Source organism: Quercus lobata, chromosome 1 (genome assembly GCF_001633185.2).
Source record: "Quercus lobata isolate SW786 chromosome 1, ValleyOak3.0 Primary Assembly, whole genome shotgun sequence".
Taxonomy (NCBI): domain Eukaryota; kingdom Viridiplantae; phylum Streptophyta; class Magnoliopsida; order Fagales; family Fagaceae; genus Quercus; species Quercus lobata.
Window position 1 is genome coordinate 24,775,711 of NC_044904.1, and position 20,886 is coordinate 24,796,596.

At 43.0% G+C, this 20,886-nt stretch overlaps 4 protein-coding genes across 4 annotated transcripts; 3 read left to right on the forward strand and 1 right to left on the reverse strand.

Annotated features, from left to right (window-relative positions):
• Positions 1 to 5,035: 5,035 nt before the first annotated feature.
• Positions 5,036 to 6,076, forward strand: LOC115951352. The gene has a single exon (XM_031068570.1). It carries the CDS (start codon positions 5,036 to 5,038, stop codon positions 6,074 to 6,076), a length of 1,041 nt encoding a protein of 346 aa, XP_030924430.1.
• A 294-nt stretch (positions 6,077 to 6,370) lies between these two features.
• LOC115951362 lies at positions 6,371 to 9,706 on the forward strand. Its single transcript, XM_031068582.1, has 2 exons — positions 6,371 to 7,383; positions 7,477 to 9,706. Exons 1-2 carry the CDS (start codon positions 6,371 to 6,373, stop codon positions 9,704 to 9,706), a joined length of 3,243 nt encoding a protein of 1,080 aa, XP_030924442.1.
• Positions 9,707 to 11,429: 1,723 nt separating this feature from the next.
• On the reverse strand, positions 11,430 to 13,652 carry LOC115951372. Its single transcript, XM_031068592.1, has 5 exons — positions 12,851 to 13,652; positions 12,594 to 12,764; positions 12,037 to 12,515; positions 11,578 to 11,959; positions 11,430 to 11,530 (listed from the first exon to the last, which is right to left on the reverse strand). The coding sequence occupies exons 1-5, from the start codon at positions 13,650 to 13,652 to the stop codon at positions 11,430 to 11,432; spliced, it is 1,935 nt and encodes a 644-aa protein (XP_030924452.1).
• Positions 13,653 to 18,993: 5,341 nt separating this feature from the next.
• On the forward strand, positions 18,994 to 19,785 carry LOC115951382. The gene has a single exon (XM_031068599.1). It carries the CDS (start codon positions 18,994 to 18,996, stop codon positions 19,783 to 19,785), a length of 792 nt encoding a protein of 263 aa, XP_030924459.1.
• The last annotated feature ends 1,101 nt before the right edge of the window (positions 19,786 to 20,886 follow it).

Below are 20,886 nucleotides of genomic sequence, written 5' to 3' on the forward strand. Positions count from 1 at the left end.
TCAATTTCATTGCACAAACTCACCGGTAATTTGAAACATCCCATAGTGTAAGTGGGGATGGCTTGTATGACCGCCTTTATAAGCACTTCCCTTCCGGCTTGTGAAAGTAACTTTGCTTCCCACCCTTGAAGTTTCCGCCAAACTCTCTCCTTAATGTAGCTAAAACTTTCTTTTTTTCGTTTCCCAACCAAGGAGGGCAGCCCAAGGTATTTTTCATAATGCAAGATTTCTGGTACACCTAAAGCCGCCTTAATTCCATGCTTCACCCCCTCCGGAGTAGACTTGCTAAAGAACAAGGAGGTTTTACTCTTATTCATTTTTTGACCCGAGGCTTCTTCATACTCTTTTAGTATCTCCAAGACATTGTTGCACTCCTCCATTGTTGCCCTGCAAAAAATAAGACTATCATCTGCGAAAAGCAGATGCGTTAGTTTTGGGCCCCTTCGACAAAGGGAGTAGCCATGGATATCACCATGTAGGTCCGCCTTTTTAATTAAGCCATTCAACCCCTCCGTACAAAGAAGGAATAGGAAGGGGGAAAGTGGATCTCCCTGCCTAATCCCCCTTGTAGGATAAATCATCCCACATGGTTCTCCATTTACCAACACAGAATATGAAACTGTTTTTACACAACCCATAACCAAATTTATCCACCTCTCCCTAAAACCCATTTTCCTCATTATCCCCTCCAAGTAATACCACTCCACCCGGTCATACGCTTTACTCATATCCAATTTCAGTGCCATATACCCATACTTACTCCCCTTGTAATTTTGTAGACTATGCAAGGTCTCGAAGGCCACCAAAATATTATCAGAAATTAATCTACCCTTAGTGAAGGCTGATTGGTGTTCAGTGATAATGGATGGAAGTAATTTTTTGAGGCGATTTGCAAGAATTTTGGAATAAATTTTGTAGAGGACATTACAAAGGCTAATAGGGCGAAATTGGTGTGCATATTCAGGGGAGTTTATTTTTGGAACAAGTGTGATAAAAGTATGGTTTAGGGGCGTAGGTATAGTACCTGAGTTCAACCATGACAATATGGCTAAGGTAACATCATGATTCACCGTGCTCCAAAAATGTTGATAAAAGAGCGGAGGCATGCCATCTGGTCCAGGAGCTTTGAGGGCCGCCATCTGTTGGAGTGCAGTAGCAACTTCACTTGCTTCAAATTCTCTACAGAGGCTTTCATTCATCTCCTCATCTATCACTGTAGGCACACAATCTAAGATACCTGTAGAAACCCTCCCATCTGTTGAGGTAAATAGAGACTTGTAATAGTTCACCATTACTTCCCCAATATCCTCCTGTCTAGTTCTCCAAACACCTCCCTCATCCCTAATACCTTCCATTGTGTTCTTCCTATATCTCTTTGAGGCATAGCTATGGAAATACTTTGAATTTTTATCCCCTTGATTTGCCCATAGAATTCGTGATCGTTGAGCCCACATCGCAGCTTCCCTATCTTGCAACACCTCAATTTCTTTTTTAATCTGTCTCACCTTAAAATTATCCCCACTAACCATGGCTACCCTCTCTTCTCTAGCTAGGTCCTTTTTCAACAGGTTCAAGTCCAATCTTACATTCCCAAAAACATTTTTCTCCCATTGCCCCAACTCCTTACCACACTTCTCCACTTTTTTTAGTATATCATCCTCATCACCAACTTCATACCCACTGCCCCACGCCGAAACTACCACCTCCTCACAACTGGGATTTGAGAGCCACATTTGTTCGAACCGGAAAATTTTTTTCCGAGTAGGTGGGTGCAGGCCAGAAAGAGATAATAGAATTGGAACATGATCCGAAGAGTTACATGACAAATGGTACACCCTTGAACCTCCAAACTTCATGAACCAACTATTATTTACCAAACACCTATCAAGCCTCTCCCAAATTGAAGCCCCATTTTCGAAGTGCTTGCTCCAAGTGAATTTAGAGCCCTCAAATCCCAAATCCATGAAACCACACTCATCAATCACCTCCCTAAATTGTTGCATCTGATTATAAGGCCTTCTTGCACCCCCAAGCTTCTCCTCTTGTTTGATAATTTCATTAAAATCCCCATAACAAAGCCATGGTTTTTCCGGTCTAGAGTTTAAAGCCCTAAGTTTTGCCCAAGCTTCATGACGTCTAGCTGTATCCGGTTCACCATAAAAACCCGTTAATCTCCACTCATTCTCCGTATTTTTATCAATCACCGCATCAATATAGTACCTATCTGAATCTTCCACCTTTAAATTGATCGAAGCTTTCCAATAAAGAACTAATCCCCCACTCCTTCCCACTCTTGGCACCACCCATCTATGATCAAAACCAATACTTCTTTGCACAAACTCTAGCCTAGCATCATCTGTAAGCGTCTCGGCTAAAAACACTACAGTGGGATCTTTTGCCCGTATGATTTCCACGAGCTCCCTCCCTGTACGTAGGTTCCCAAGCCCACGACAGTTCCAAGCTAAACAACTCATTGCTGTTGGCGGGGCTGCACATCAGCTCCCGCCATTACAAAAGTTTTGTTTTCTCCACTAAGGATTTTTTGGACTCGCTTTGCTGAAACCTCATTATGATCTGCCTCTGTCACAGCCCTTCTTTTCTTCCCTTGTGACTGAAAATTTGCTGCTGTGTTGCCCTTAGACTTTTCCCTTTGTCTGCGTGTCCAGGTTGAAGAAACACGTGAGTTGGGAGTGTTGTGAATCCTGACTTCCTGAGCAGCACGTGAGTTGGGAGTGTTGTGAATCCTGACTTCCTGAGCAGCACGTGATTGCTTAAGTGTTGGATTCACACTTAAGTTGTCACGTGCACTTAAATTCTCACATGCATTAGGGCTTCTTGCCAAACTTCTACCCGTTCCAAGCATGCTAGCCGCCCCAAACTCCTGAGCCAGACTTAACTCCTCTTTATTTCCTTCATCAGCAAATTCAGTTTCCTTAGGAGTCTTCAAATCCTCAATAATTTTCTCCTTAATTCCCTCTTGATTGACCGTGTCTCCCATATTAATTCCATCCCCTTCATTACTCCTTAATGACCTAATTACTTCCTCGTCTTCAAGGCTGACATTAATGCTAGCCGTTACTCCATGTGGCTGCTCCGGTACATTTTCTCCACCAGAAACAGAGGTCCGACCTGAATCAGAGTCTTCCGGTGTACCTGAACTTCTCTTCTTCTTCTCGGCATAGAACCCAGGGACTAATATTGCACTTCGTCTTGCAGCAACAAATGGTGGAGCTCTCATCACTGTCAATCCATAACCCGCAGTCTCTGTCATCGTGAGTTAATCGTCCACACCAGTAGCACATATTCGGCAACCTCTCATACTTGAACGATATCCACACCTGCTTACCTCCTTCCCCTACAGAAATCAGTCTACCCCGACATAATGGTAATGACAAATCAATGGAGGCCTGGATTCGGATAAAATAACCACCATCAAATATTCTTGGATCCGTTGGCACGAAAACATCCCCCAAAACACTACCAATTTTCTTCGCAGCCTCTATTGTCATAAATTTCAATGGAATTCCATGCATTTGAACCCATAGTTTCGTCCTCTCAAACCTTAACTCTTGAAGTGAGGACTCATTATCATATCGACTCATTGCCACCAAGTGTTTATCAAAAGTCCATGGTTCTCCCTCTAAGATTCTCTCCACATCCTCCCTATTATCAAATGTGAAAAGAATTTTATGGTCTCCAAAACTCTGGATCTTGAACCCGTTCTTGGCTCTCCATAGCGGGTTAAACGTCTTCGCTATGACCTCCATGTTAATGGCTCGCTTTGTCAAAAACTTTGCAGCAATGGAAAACTTCTCCTTGCTATCATCATCAATCAAGCAACACCCTGGTCCCTCTCTCTCTGACAACTTAAGTCGATTCCATGACTGAGCCAATTCGTCCATCCTCACACTCACTCAAACAGTTTCCCACACCCCCAAAAGGAACCCAACAAGCCTAGAAGCAACAGTGTTACTCCTAGGATACCCAACACCTTCGTCGAAGGGACACACAAATTCTACTGTGAAAAAAGAGTTAGAAAGAAATACCATGATTAGTGCACAAATACCATGATTTGTTTCCCTTCACTGTTGGACCAATCAACTCTACCTAAAACATGGGAAAAAGTGGAAAATTAAGCAATTAAAATATTAAGGGTCCGTTTGGTACATGTGTTTAAACATATGTTTTCCGTTTTTAAACAATATTACACATATTTCCACACATTTTTTCACCCACATGTATTTTTAAAAAATACAAAAAACGTTACTAAAATAACACTACCAAATAGCCCCCAAAGTGTTCCCTTCACTAATACCATGATTTACAAATTCAGATGGAGTGTTGACCCTGATAGAGAAGCGGAAAATAATTCCATCTCCAGCTCGTCCAGAGCCTACAACGCAGGTCGATCCCAGAGTTTATCCAGAAGAAGAAGAAGAAGCGTCCATGAATAATAGCACCACTCCATAAACTGTCCTCCATGAAAGACATGATTGTCCATTAGGTTCGTCCATGAACAATCATTAGATATCCTTGGACGAACCAAACCGTCCTACGCTAGACGGACAGAAGCTCAACACTTAGACTTTCAACTAAACCCACAACTATCTCAACAAACCCTTCGAATAAGTTAACTTCCATTAGCGGTTACAATTTTATATCCGTTGAGATAGTTAACTCCGGAGTTGTTGGTTTCCACAAATCCTGGGACGGTTATTGGACAAGTAACCGTCCCAGGCCTCCTATATAAGGGACCGGTCTGAACCCGACAGAGGTAAGATTTTCACTCAGACAATTTTCCAAAATACTTGGAACTTCCTTCTCTACGAAACTAACTTCTCCATCGGAGGAGGTTCGACCGGTCTTCTCCGGTCTCCTCTTTGATTGCGTTTCCTTCCTTGCAGGCCATCAACCGTTTCGATAGCCCACCGAAACCAGGCCATCCACCTTACTGATTCGGAGCGATATCAGTTGGCGCCGTCTGTGGGAATCGAAGGTTGTTTTGCGACTTTCTTTTCCGCGACAAAGGGTTAGGATGGTCAGGACCAGGTCTAGGGCTACTAGCCCTGGCCGTCAGGGAAGCAGAGGCTCTTCAAGTGATCCCCAGCGTGATCGCCAATCTGCACCAGTCATGCAGACGTCATCCGTTCAGAATATGCAATCCATGGCGGCTGCAATGGCGGAATTGACTCGCCAAAACCAGGAGTTAAGGATGGAGATCAGTCAGAGAAGACAGACACGTGAGGAACACGCAGGACAGACACAAGGCCATGGTGACAGAGAGAATACTGAGGTTGGAAGCCAGTTTAAAGGCACCACTTCACGGACAGTGCCACACTTGAAAGAGGAGATGGACCAAATGAAGAAAGTCATGGAGGAGATGAAGGAGAACATGAGGAGAACTAATCCTATAGAAGATTTGGTCCACAGAACAGATTCTCCTTTTACGGCTTCCATCAATGGCCAACCCTTACCATCAAAGTTCAAATTGCCTTCCCTGGACTCGTATGATGGGACGCGTGACCCCTTTGATCACATTGCAACATTCAAGACGACAATGCACCTCCAAGGGGTCCCTAATGAAATCATGTGTCGAGCCTTCCCTACTACCCTTAAAGGCCCGGCACGAGTTTGGTTCAGTAAAATCCCCCCAAGTTCCGTAAGTTCTTTCGAAGAGTTAAGTAAATTGTTTGTTAACAATTTCATCGGGGGACAGAGGCACAAGCGCTCTTCGTCCAGCTTACTGACCATAGAACAAGGGGAGAACGAAAGCCTGCGGTCATTCATCACTCGCTTCAACAGAGAAGCCCTTAGCGTGGACGAGGTGGACGACAAGCTTCTATTGGCAGCCTTCCACAATGGGATTAATTCGGATTTATTTATCCACAAGCTATACGAGAAGGAGCCTCAAACCATGGCCGAGCTTGTCCATTCGGCTCAGAACTTCATGAATGCAGAAGATGCAATCATAGCCAAGAAGAGGAAAAGAGCTGAGAGGATGGAAGCGCACCCAGTTCGACACTCAGAACAAGCCCCTCGTCCAAAGAAGGGACGGACGGAAGATAGGAAGGAATGAGATGGCAGGAAGACAGGTCCCTTGGGAAGAAGCCAAAACTATACGCCCCTGAACGCTCCACTTAATCAGGTGCTCATGCAAATCAAAGACGATCCTTCTTTAAAATGGCCAGAGAAGATGAAAGGGGATCCCAACAAGCGCAATAAGAACAAATATTGTCGCTTTCACAGGGACCATGGGCATGACACGGATGAATGTTATGACCTAAAATAGCAAATTGAGAACCTTATCAAGCAAGGAAAGTTGAAGCACTTCGTTGGAAGGGATCGTACAGATGAGAAGCTGAAAGGCAAAATGGAGGAATCATCCCGGCCCCCACTTGGAGAGATAAGGATTATCGTTGGAGGGAACCCGATGGGGCAATCTTCCAAGTCGAAGAAGACGTATCTCAAAGCGGTACAAAATGTCCAGCTCTCTGGACGACCACCAAGGACGAGATTAATGGACGAGCCAACCATTTCCTTCACCGATAAAGATGCTGAGAGGATCCATCACCCGCACGACGATGCGATCGTCATTACACTGCTCATTGCAGATTATACAACCAGAAGAGTGTTAGTTGACAATGGAAGTTCAGCAGACATATTGTACTACCCCGCCTTCCAACAGATGAGGCTTGGACGAGATCAACTTCGTCCAGTATGCTCGCCGCTGATAGGATTTAGAGGAATGAAGGTGCAGCCCGTGGGTACCATTACATTACCAGTGGTGGTAGGGTCATACCCGCAACAGATAACCAAGGAAGTCAATTTCCTCGTGGTAGACTGTACTTCTTCATACAATGCCATCATTGGAAGACCCACTCTTAATAGTTGGAAGGCGATAACCTCGACCTACCATCTATCAGTCAAATTCCCTACGGAGTACGGGATAGGACAAGCACAAGGAGATCAGTTGGCAGCTAGAGAATGCTACTTAGCCATGATGGCTTTGGACGAACAGATGCAGACAATGAGCATCGAGGAGAGAAGAGTTATTGCAGAGCCCACGGAAGTGTTGGAAGATGTTCTTTTGCAAGAAGATGATCCTGAGAAATTTACCAGAATTGGAACAGGTATGAAGGAGAAGGCAAGAAAAGACCTCATCCAGTTCCTGAGAAAAAGTATCGACGTTTTTGCATGGAGTCATGACGACATGCCAGGAATCGACCCAAGTGTGATCACTCATCGATTGAATGTATACCCCTTTTTTAAGTCTATCCGTCAAAAGAAGAGGGTATTCGCTCCCGAGAGGGACAAGGCAATCAAGGAAGAGGTTCAAAAACTGACCACGGCAAAATTCATTAAGGAAGTCTATTACCCGGACTGGTTAGCCAATGTGGTGATGGTGAAGAAAGCTAATGAAAAGTGGAGAATGTGTGTAGACTTCACTGACTTGAACAAAGCATGCCCCAAGAATAGTTATTCTCTGCCACGCATTGATCAATTGGTGGACTCTACTGCTGGCCATCAGTTGCTGAGCTTCATGGATGCCTTCTCAGGATATAATCAGATCAAGATGGATGAAGCCGATCAGGAAAAAACTTCCTTCATTACTAGCCAAGGCTTGTTTTGCTACAAAGTGATGCCCTTCAGCTTGAAGAACGCAGGGGCAACTTATCAAAGGTTAGTGAATCATATGTTTCGTCCACAAATAGGATGGAATGTGGAGGTTTATGTCGACGACATGCTTGTGAAGAGCATAGACGAGGGAAGCCATCTAGATGACCTACAGGAAACCTTTGAAACACTTCGGCGATATAAGATGAAGTTGAACCCAAGCAAGTGTGCATTCGGAGTATCATCGGGAAAGTTTCTGGGGTTCATGGTCTCGCAAAGAGGAATTGAGGCAAATTCGGACAAGATCCAGGCTATATTGAACATGGAGCCACCGAAGAATATTAAGGAAGTCCAATCCCTCACAGGACGAGTTGCCGCTTTGAACAGGTTTGTTTCGAAAGCCACAGATAAATGTTTACCTTTCTTTAAAGTCCTCAGGAAGGCATTTGAGTGGACGGACGAATGTCAAAGGGCCTTCCAAGACCTGAAGGACTATCTCACAACTGCCCCATTATTAAGTCCATCCGTGCAAGGAGAAGAACTGTACTTATACTTAGCGGTGTCCTCACACGTCGTAAGTTCAGCTTTAATCAGAGAAGAGGGGAAAATACAAAAACCGGTGTACTACACTAGCCGGGCACTCAGAGGAGCAGAGGGAAGATATCCGCTCATGGAGAAATTGGCTTTTGCACTAATAACGGCTTCTAGGAAGTTGAGACATTACTTCCAAATTCATGTCATCAATGTCATGACGGACCATCTGCTTAAGAGGGCAATGAACAAACTGGAAGCCGCAGGACGACTGATTCAGTGGGCAGTTGAACTTAGTGAATTCGACATTCGGTACCAACCGAGAAAGGCAATAAAGGCTCAAGCCCTAGTAGATTTCATCGCAGAATTCACCCCAAGTTACGAAGACCTGGGGGAAGGAAAGTACAACAAATGGGTCGTCCATGTAGATGGATCATCTACATTATATGCTGGAGGAATAGGAGTTGTTTTGCAGTCGCCAGAAGGGGACAAATTGAAATACACGGCCCGTCTGCAATACCAGACTACTAACAATGAAGTGGAATATGAAGCCCTTTTAAAGGGGTTGGAACTGGCCAAATCTGTAGAAGCAGACGCAATACTTGTCATGGGAGACTCTCAACTGGTCATAGGCCAAGTCAATGGAACATATGAAGCCAAGGAAGACAGAATGAAGAAGTATCTAAGGAAGGTAGTACGCCTTGTGAAGAAATTCAAAAAAGCAGATTTTATTCAAATCCCAAGGGAAGAGAATATGGAGGCAGATACTCTGGCAAAGGAAGCATCTGCGAATGAGGTATTGGACGATATAGATGGTGTACACCACATGCCAAGTATAGACCTTCCAGAACTGATGCAGATAGAGGGGGAAGAAAATTGGATGACCCCAATAGTGTCCTACTTAAAGGACGGAAGGCTTCCAGAAGAGAAGGACGAAGCAAGGAAGCTCAAAGTCAAGTCAGTCAGGTATGTGCTTATGGACGAGGTGTTATACAAGAGAGGTTTTTCCCAGCCTCTCTTAAGATGTTTGGCTCCGGACGAAGCAAGTTACATTTTAAGGGAGGTTCACGAAGGAGCATGCGGGAACCATTCGGGAGCCAGATCACTCGTCCATAAAGTCATCCGTAGCGGATTCTATTGGCCAACCATCCAGGCTGATGCTAAAGCATATGTCAAAGTATGTGATCAATGTCAACGCTTCAGCAATATTCCCAGACAACCAGCAGAATATCTCACGCCAATGATGGCCCCTTGGCCTTTCGCACAATGGGGACTAGACATTTTGGGGCCCTTTCCGACTGGAACTCGGCAAATGAAATTTCTGGTGGTGGGAATAGATTACTTCACAAAATGGGTGGAAGCCGAACCCTTAGCCAAAATTACGCAGCAGAATGTCAAGAACTTCGTCTGGAAGAACATTGTATGCAGATTCGGAGTACCTAGAGTACTAGTGTCTGACAATGGACGACAGTTTGACAATACACCCTTCAGGGAATTTTGTGAACAGCTTGGAATGAAGAACCATTACTCCTCACCTTCCCACCCACAGGCCAATGGCTAGGCAGAAGTAGCGAACCGATCCTTGCTGAGTAGCGAACCGATCCTTGCTGAAGATCATCAAGACTCGGCTCGAAGGGGCAAAGGGAATATGGCCGGATGAATTACCAGGTGTTTTATGGGCTTATAGAACGACAGCGAGAACTCCAACAGGAGAGACTCCTTTTAAACTAGCCTACGGAAGCGAGGCAGTTATACCAGCAGAAGTACACATGACGAGCCACAGGGTGAGGAAGTATCAAGCTGAAGAAAACGAGGAACAGCTCCGTCTTAACCTTGACCTTATGGACGAGGTCAGGATGGATGCAGAGCAGAGGACAGCAAGGTACAAAAATCTAATGGCAAGACAATATGACGCTATGGTGAAGCCTAGGCGTTTCAACATCGGGGATCTCGTCTTGAAGAGGGTTACCTTGGCAACAAGAAACCCGGCCTACGGGAAACTTGGCCCAAATTGGGAAGGACCTTATAGGGTTATCAACTGCAAAAGGCAAGGATCCTACTATTTGGAAGCTTTGGATGGGCGGAGGCTGGAACACCCTTGGAATGTTGAGCACCTCAGGAAGTACCATCAATAAGTGCTGACTCTTCACCAGTGTCCTTGGACGAGGTATCCGGACGAGCAGAAGTGTTTACTACTATTAAGTGTTTTTAAGTATTTTAATAATCCCCTAGAAAGTACATTAGTGTCTTCACTTTTGTGCTATTCATGGATGAGTTGGTTTGTATTTCTAATTCAATAAGGCACTAGCTCATGAGCATGTGCCATGCCTGTGGACGAATGATTACATAAGTTTGGGTTTTCAAATATATATATTGTTTTAAAGTATATTATTGGAATCCTTATATGATCATTTAGATTGATCCGCAAAAAAGAAAGCGAGCATGGACGAATGAAATCCTTGGACGAAAGGACATATCGTCCATGAGCTCTCCTCCAAAGGAAAGATGAAAAGGTACATCCGTCCAAAGCAAGAGACGAGATGAAACCTAAGCTGAAAATGAAGCTAAGGTCCATCCGTCCGTAACACAGGACGAGATGAAACCTAACCCAAAATTGAAACTAAGGTTCATCCGTCCAGAACATAGGACGAGATGAAAAATAAGCTGAAAATAAAGCGAAGTTTCATCCGTCCAGAACAAAGGACGAGATGAAAAGGGAATACTCGTCTAGACCTCAAGACGAGATGAATTCCCAAAAGTGTTCGTCCAAGACGCGGACGAGCGAAGACTTCAAAACTAGCTTAACAATCCATTACATTGGACGAGAAATCGCTAAAAAGTCTAATCATCAAGGACGACAAAATGATCGTCCATAATTTTGGAATAATGAAAAATCTAGCCAAAAGGAATCAATTTACTTTCTTGGTGATGTAATAAAATTCACCCCCATGCCCAAGACGAGGTGAAGTGAATTCCTAGATGGACGAACCACACATTGATGAAAATAAAAATTTCATACATAAAGCTGGAAACATATATATTCAAACACAATGGAAGTAAAAATAGAAGTATTCATTTCTTTCATGAAATTCAAGGGTGGACGACCAACGTCCAAAAACCCCTTTAGTTTTGAATATGAAAATGTATATAAAACTCGTCCATAATCCTGGACGAGATGATTGTACTTGCATAAACTTTAAAAAAGAAAAAGAAGTAAAAAGCCCAAAACAACAGGCACTTCTATGAAAAGGCAAATAAAAGTAAATTTTCTAAGGAAATAGATTTCACTTGGGCAAGCTCGTCTTGGGATCGTCCTGAATGACTTCAGTGTTAGCATCGTCCATGATGTTGACGTCCTCGGAACTCGTCTGCAACGCGGAACTCTCTGTAGCAAGAGGGAGCTTGAACGAGTTGAAGTCCAAATCAGGATACGCCTCTTGGCATCAGCACGGAAGTCTTCATACCCAGCTGCATAATGACTGTCTAGACGATTCTTGTACTCGTCAGACTTCTTAAAGGCAGCAATTGCTTCCTCACGTGCCTTCTCCAAGGACGAGGTAAGCTCTGAAACTTGTCCCTCGAGATGGACGATGCGGGTATCCTTCTCTAAGTTGTCAGCTTTGAGCTCCTCTACTTCGTTCTTCAACTTCGTCTCGCTTCCCAGCAGACGATTAAAATCCTCTGTCAACCTAATGACCTCCCCCTTCTTGAGCAAAACCTCATGGCCCAGCTCCTTAGCCTTATCCTTGGCTGTCTTGGCCTCTGTAGCAAGCTCCTTGGCCTGGCAGGTCGCTGTATAAAACTTTGACATAGCCTGCATTTGGACGAAAAGGAGTTAGACATTTCATTCAAAATTAAATGTCTACACACAAGGACGAGGAAGAAATTTACCTTGAAAAGGTCATGGATGCCAGAACGCTCAAACTCCTTCACTGACATGTTGTAACATTCGTTAACCTCATGATCAGTGACGATCCCTTTGAACGTCCTCCATGCATAACCCTCGTCCAGAACCAAATTAGAGGGACGATCAGAGGATTCAGACGAGCCAGACTTGTGAGAAGTTTTGGGAGCAGGGGGAGGATCAGACGGAACAGGATGAACCGTTTGGACGGGCTCCACGTCCACCACAGGCTCGTCCAAGTTCACTGTTGGTGGCACGAACTTGGGAACCTTTGGAAGGGAAGTCCTTGGTTTTTGTTTTTTGTGGCCACGACGACTGGGGAGGTCGTCCAGATCCACAGTACTCGAGATTGATTTAGACTTCCTCTTCCCAGCCTGGACGGAAGCCACTTTAGCAGTAGGGGCAGCAACATCCTCGTCCCCGCTAGCCACTGTTTTCTCCTTGTTTTCCCTCATCGTGCTTATTCCTATGATGAGGAAATTTAATATAAAAAAAAGAAAAAAAAAAAGGGAAAGGAGAGCTGAAACAGTGGACGATCACTTACTTCGACGAGTGAGCTCCTCGTGACTTAAATTCTCAGCAGTAGGAGTTGGACCGAGTCCCCAAGTTGCTAGACGAGAAAAAGTAACCAAGTCGTGGAAAGTCCTTCCTGGAAAAGTGCGAACCACTTCTATCTGATCCAAGAAAAACTTATCCAAACGTGGACGAACGACAGCTGCATCACCAAGATAAAAGGTTAGACGAGTGACAGATAAAAATTTTTTGAAGGACAAACAAGATAAAATGGAAAGAAAAACATACCCTCAGGACGAAGACGACCTAGAGGGCTGGTAAAAGGAGGGAAGAGGGGAATACCCACATCAGCTGGGTCCCCAGCCCAATTTCCAGAAATAATAAAAAATTCTTTTTTCCAAAGCCGGTCAGACGAACTACGGCCCGTTATTAAACTGTAATATGAACCTCTGGACGAGAACTGGTAGAACCCAGCAGATTTTTTGATCTCTGAGGGCTTATAACAGTAAAGGAACTCGTCCACTGTAATTGGACGGTTCCCTTCCAATGCCTCACGCCATAATATTTGCATGGCAACTATCGTCCTCCAACCATTGGGGTTGAGCTGGTTTGGCCCAATACCCAACCTTTGGAAGAGGTCTCTGCAGAAAGAGTTTAAGGGAAACCTAAGGCCAGCTAATAGGTAAGAAGCGTATACCCCTAAGCCAGAGGAAGGGGAACAACACCATTCTCCAGGCTGGGGTAGACGAGGGTTAAGCTCTTTAGGGATTTGGTATCTATCTACAAGAGTTTTTAACTTAGCACCGTCTAAGGTGGATGCTACCTCTGGGGCACAACTATAGATTACATCTTCGTCCTCTTCCTCGTCTTGAGGAGGACTTGATGGCTGTCTGGACGAGCTAGCCCCAGATCCAAAAGCCGCCCTATGTCGTTGTTCCTGAAATTCCTCTAAGGGAATGCCAGGAACCCCAGACGAGTAATGCTCGTCTGAGGAGTCACTACAGGACGAACTATCTACACTACCGTCACTCTCAGAAGAACCGTCCTGGTAGTCGTCTATCTCTCTCTCTAGACTAGAAGATGAAGGCATGGTTGAAATGTAGAGGACTTAAAATGAGAGCCTAAAAATAAAAAAAAGAAAGAGGAAATACCTGATGAAACTAGGACGAGAGCTAGACGAGAATCTTGGACAAGTTGGCAGAAGAGAGAATGAGGAAAAAAGTGAGGGGCATGAAAGAGAATGCGCTATTTATAGGCCCCAGCAACAGGGTCAACGAAGTGACACTCACCACTCAGAGATTGACACGTGGCGATCCCTTTGGGAAACGAGATCGACGCGACTGGCCAACCAACGGTTTCGTGACACGTGGCGTACGAAAAAGCGAAATTTTGTTGAAATCACGACAATGTCCTGGACGACCCTTTGAACAAAGGGGCAACTGATAGAGAAGCGGAAAATAATTCCATCTCCAGCTCGTCCAAAAGGCTCGTCCAGAGCCTACAACGCAGGTCGATCCCAGAGTTTATCCAGAAGAAGAAGAAGAAGCGTCCATGAATAATAGCACCACTCCATAAACTGTCCTCCATGAAAGACATGATTGTGCATTAGGTTCGTCCATGAACAATCATTAGATATCCTTGGACGAACCAAACCGTCCTACGCTAGACGGACGGAAGCTCAACACTTAGACTTTCAACTAAACCCACAACTATCTCAACAAACCCTTCGAATAAGTTAACTTCCATTAGCGGTTACAATTTTATATCCGTTGAGGTAGTTAACTCCGGAGTTGTTGGTTTCCACAAATCCTGGGACGGTTATTGGACAAGTAACCGTCCCAGGCCTCCTATATAAGGGACCGGTCTGAACCCGACAGAGGTAAGATTTTCACTTAGACAATTTTCCAAAATACTTGGAACTTCCTTCTCTACAAAACTAACTTCTCCATCGGAGGAGGTTCGACCGGTCTTCTCCGGTCTCCTCTTTGATTGCGTTTCCTTCCTTGCAGGCTATCAACCGTTTCGATAGCCCACCGAAGCCAGACCATCCACCTTACTGATTCGGAGCGATATCAGACCCTAATATATTTTACGCTTATACTGTCTCGTATAGTGTCTGGTATGTGGGGGAGGGGGTATTGCATCTCCTTGGTCAGGCTCCTCTCGTTGATGCAAAGATGAAGTCACAACCGAACAATGGATTAGATGAATTTAATACCAACCATGACAGCAATCGTGAAATTATTCATTACATTAAATTACTTGTCATACCATGGGGCTAGCCTTGTGTCCTGCTTTATGACTAACTGTCCCACAAGGAGGTGGTTTTGTTGTGCGTTTAGGTCGACCTTGTGGGGGTGAGTGTAACCCAACTACTTGCTCATTCTCGACATGCACATTTGGCTATTTTGCTTCACTTCCAACAACTAAAGATCCTACAACTGTGGGGGAGGATGGTGTAGCAGATGATATGAGTGAGGCCTGTACTCATGGGATCTGTATGCAATCCAGGAGTGGGCATGAATGACATGGAGTCAGTATGGGGTGGGTTCATGGCTGAAGTAAGGCCTATACAACTGCTGGGTGGTACATAGTCTATATGACCAATGCTATACAAAGGGGACTGGATGTGCATGACAAGAAGGGTCTCATTGAAATCAATGTCGAGATCAAAGGATGGCAGAGTAATTGAAAGATGAGCAAGGTCAGAAAATGTACGTGGGGTGGGTGAAGGGATCTTGGGGTGAGAAGATGCATTAGCAATAGGTGAAGGGATCTCTGGGGAACGAGATGCATGTGGGGATGGAGGGATCTCTAGGGCAGGAGATGCATGTGGGGGTGGAGGGGGATCCGGCCTAGTGACGACCTAATGGGGTGCAGCACGCCAACCATGGCTATGGTTGGCAGGAGTTGAGCTCGTGCTAGGTCGTACAATATCTTCTGGCGCTTCTAGATTTGCCTCATTGGTATTTTGCACAGGAAGATGGGCAGTTAAACGATGAAGGCAATCCACTGCCTTAAGCACATCTGTAATCTGCTTATAATCAAGATTGCCTCCTACACAACGCATCAACAATTGCTTGTGACTTGCAATCTGCAAGTAAATAAATACAATTACTACATCCAACACAAAAATGGTAATATGCAACTAAATTTGAAAAGAAAGGTCGAAGCAATTACTATAATACGAAGTGCAGTGCTAGTGTGGTCGAAGAACCTCCAAGTGACCCTATCATACCACTGGAAGTATGGATGATTAGGCGGCATATCACCCTCTAGTCATGCTCCATGACATAGTAATTGTGCTCGACTATTCCATACTTGGATATGGTCAACATGTTTCTCCCTCCAATTCATTTTGGTCTTCCCCCTTAGGTCTATAGCATGAAAGGTGTCGTCAGTATCAACATCGAAGGGAATTTCTTGTATCATCCCAGACTGACGAATTACACAATTTGGTGAATGTTTCTCTACTAGCCAGAAACATACAAGTGACACCCTCGTAGTCCACATTTCCCTTCCTGCGAAACAAAATGCAGGCAGGTGGCCTAATTCGGCTTCATATGGTTGCCATACCACCTGCAGTAGCAAAAAAAAAAAAGGGCAGCACATTATGCAATGTTCCATTATTTTTTACTATGAGATATTTTACAATTATAACAACATACACTATTCATAAACATTACAAGAAACACAATTTAGGTACCTAGTTAGGATGCATAGAATCTAGAAACTGACAGTACCAGACCAAACAGATTTCGGCGGGGCAATTCTTCGTGCTCAAGACCCATAGCCACCTACAATTAAGAAAGAGAGAGTCATGAATATCTACCAATTATGCAATGATAACGCAATATAATTGAGTTACTTAATGGACAATGGAGAAGGTGCTAATGGTGGGCCATAACATTGACCACTACCCATCACAAACAAACTCTATTTTTATCAATATTTAGCCAAAATAATCCAAGTCTATGAGTATTTTGTAACATGAGTTTATGCAATGGATTCAAGTCCGTCTTACATCAAACACATAATGACCACGAAGCAAGGACACACTGTAATTTAGGCAAAATTACAATTTAACTTATGACTTGGTCCATCACAATTTAGCCTGCAAACTATTAATTGATAACTCCAATGATTTTATTTTAGTCTCAACCTCATGCAACAAAGCATTAAAATTGAATAAACCACTCCTTAACTTATTAAGTATAATAAAACCGAGTGTACAACTTTGAAGTTCATATCTTAAACACACTGCAGGAAACTAAGATGCATGTGGGTTGAGAAAGTGCCAAAACAATTTGAGAAATAGAAGAGAGAAAGAACGATGGATGCACAATGCTGTAAGAAAGTGCACCGTATATTTAGGAGAACATTCAACTTCATAATATAGCACCAAACATTGCTGACAAAATCTGAAACCAACACATCTTTGCTTGAAATGCAAAGAAATTTTAACACAAAATCCACTCCAATCTTTGCTTTAAATACATAAAAACCAAAGTCAAACTCTACTCCAAACCAATGTCGTTTGGTAGACAATTCTTGCCTATCACTATATATATAAAAGCACCTTTTATTTATTTATTTTTTAATGATTCAATAATTAAAACTTACTATCCCTAGGGAGAATGAGAAGAATTACTTAGGAAAATTATTTTATATGTGTGATATGAACCCTAATGGACCTTCAAAGTTCTAATAGAGAACGGTCAACAAAATTCGATGTAAAGGGTCATGTTAAGATATTGACATCTAAATATAATGAGCACTTTTTATGAAAAGAAGTTGCTGGTCATTTCTACAATTCTCTTTGACAGAGTGAGTGCTTATTTTTGAACTCAATATATGCCCCTTCATCCCTTGCCCACCAAAAGAAAAGATAACGCTGAATTTATTTTAGGTGGCAACAAACTTTAGTTTAAGTTTTGAGGGGGCAGGCTGAAGTTTTACTGTTTCTGGTGTGGGTATGAGTGGGCATATGTGTATTATATAGTGGAAGTTGAAAGGAAGTTTCAAAGTAATTCAACCATGTCTGTGTTTGATCATCTGTCTAAGTATTATATAACCATTTGTGGGAAGCAAAGTGCTCCACAGTTTACAATAACTGTGTGTTTCTATGATTTATCACAAATAAATACAAAAATGTTTTAGAAATATATCTTTGGGATAGAGCTTTTCATCCATAAACTTCTAATGGATTCAAGAAGTTCTATTTCTATCGAAGGACTTTTTTGGTTAGGATAGCTGGCAAGCCTAAGATTCTAAAGGGCTATTTGATTTTAAAAAAGTCTTCACTCATCACTTATCACTTAAAATACCCCAACTCCCTAAAGGTGGCACGTTTGGCACACTGTTTCCAACTTCTCATAACTCAATTTTTTGTACTTTCTGTGAGACCTATACTTAAGCACCATGTCAGTAAGTTCTGTTTGCCTACCCACCTCACCCTCATTTCATTTCACTTTCTTCACTGCTTATTTCCCCTTCAGTTCTTCAACCCTATTACTCTCCCAAACCCAAAGACGAACCCAGCTAAAATTCCAAGCAAGCTCGGACCTATGGCGCCGATCACCAAGGCCACTTGATCTCCTCCGACGTGCAACGGCGGCGCGATCTCCTCCATCGTGACTCAACGGCACCGATGAAGTGTGAAGAAACGTGACCCATTTCCTTGATTTGTCACGGACGATCTCCTCCGATGTATAACGGTGCTACTTTATCCCTTTTTGTACTCTCTCAACTTGTGAATGGATCTGATTTATGTTTTTGGCATTTGGGTTTTGAGAAAACTATTAGCTTTTAGCTTGAAATTGTGTTGGCCTTCATTTTTCCTTGTAGTTTGGTTTCTGAGAAAATAATAAAGAAGACTTTTTTTGGTTTGTTTTTTGTTTATATGATATTATTATGCTTGCCCATATGCTAGTTTAGCTTCAATCTGATTATTTTTTCCTGTTTGGCTAATATTATATCGTTTTTTGAAAATATTTGACTTCTCATCAGCTTAAGTAAACCAATTCAAATAGATGGTTTAATTAGCTTAGAGGCTTTGAATTTTTAATTGTTAAAGTAATATTAAAAGAAAATAGCTCAATCCTGTTTGAACAATAGTATTATAGATGATTGTCTTCTTTTTACCAAGAAGACAATGGTTTAAGGTTTATATGTTTCGATGTGCTGTGATAGTGTGTATTGGAGTATAGGGTGGTTCTGTTTGTAATGGTATGGAGATCCTATAATTTTGGACATGCTATGTTGGGTGGTAACTAAAGTTGTGTTCTTATCACCAAAAAAAAAAAAAAAAAAAAAAAAAAAAAGAGGAAGAAACAAAAAGCAACATGGAAGACTAGAGTTCAGCATGTTACAATACGACTCTCGTTTATGAACCTCCTGCCTCATCATTTTATGAAAATACTTGGGAAAATATGGTTGATCCTGAAGTTGTTCAGCAAGCATTTGGTTCTTCTTGGAATGCGGACATGAATTTTGCGAAAGGGTTGATTTTTGCGAATAAAGAGGCAGTGAAACGTGCATTAACAATTTACACCACAAAGCATAACAGAAACATTATGACTAGTAGGTCGACCACAAGTAGACTGTCTGTGAAATGCAACGATGAATCATGCGTGTGGTACGTTGGGGCAGTCGCGAAGCCTGAACTCGGACTATGGATGGTCACATCTTATAGGGGTCCTCATAGTTGTATGCCCCTTGCCACGGCCCTTGATGGTAGAATGATGAATTGTAATTTTCTTACAGCAGAATTTGTTCCATTGTTGCAAGAGAAACACACGGCAACAATTTATCACTTCAGACATTTCATTAAAGGGAAGTATTATGGGCATAATCTTTCTTACTATAAGATATGGGATGCGAAACAACGAGCTATTGCAAAGATATTCGAGGATTGGGAAGAGTCTTACCAAAGGTTGAGAAAGTTATTGTTGGCATACTGGGATCAAGAACCTAGCACCCGGTTCTGGTGTTACACCATACCCAGGGACGAGTTCGATGATACAATATTGCGTTATGTATTTTGGGCTTTCGCTCCATGCATTGAAGGATTCATACATTGTAAGCCAGTGATCAGTATTGATGGGACCCATTTGTTTGGTAAATATCGAGGGATGTTGTTGATTGCAATGGCCACCGATACCAATAACAAGGTTTTGTCTCTCGCATTTGCCGTTGTAGACAAAGAGTCAGGGCCTAGTTAGGGGTGGTTTTTAGAACACCTCAGGAATGCACTGGGGGATGTGATAGCAAATAAGGACATCTGCATAATTTCTGACCAACATAAGGATATTCAAAACGCAATTGCAAATTGGCCTAGAGATGATGATGGACGACTACGAGTAGTTCACAGATATTGCCTTCGACATGTTGCTAGCAACTTCAACACGCATTTTCAGGACGTCACTTTAAAGTCATTGGCCTTGAAAGCGAGGTATGCTACTCAGGAAGCTAAATTTGAGTTGTACATACAACCTATCAAGGAAGCCAAGATCGAGGCCCTTAGGAAGAAACGGAGAACCGAGCGGCAACAAAATGAACCCGACTCATCATCATGCCATACACATATCTAATGCTAGGCATGTGGACCCAGCTACATGATGGTGGATACCGTTATAGGGCTAAAGACAACCAATGCCTTGAAAGCGAGGTATGCTACTCAGGAAGCTAAATTTGAGTTGTACATGCAACCTATCAAGGAAGCCAAGATCGAGGCCCTTAGGAAGAAACGGAGAACCGAGCGGCAACAAAATGAACCCGACTCATCCATCATGCCATACACATATCTAATGAAAGAGGATCTAGGCATGTGGACCCAGCTACATGATGGTGGATACCGTTATAGGGCTATGACAACCAATGTCTCGGAATGCTTCAATGGAGTACTTAAAGGTGCCCGTGGCCTACCCATTGCTGCAATGGTTGAATTCACTTGGAGCAAACTTATTGCGTATTTCCATGATCGACACAAAGAAATTACTCATGATCTCTCAAAGGACAAGATATGGAGTAAATATGCCTTAAAAATCTATGGACAAAACCTACAAAAATCAATTTCACACCAAATAAATCTGCTTAATAATTTGAATGGTATATATCAAGTAATTACTGCACACAACATCCATAACTCTGGAGGGGGACACCATAGTTATGAAGTAAACATAATGGCCAGAACATGTCGTTGTGGAAAGTGGCAAATGAGAAAGATCTCTTGTTCACATGCAATTATAGCTCTTCAGCACTTAGGGCAAGATGCGACTACATATATTGACCCATGTTATAGTTTGGTGAACGCCATTCACACC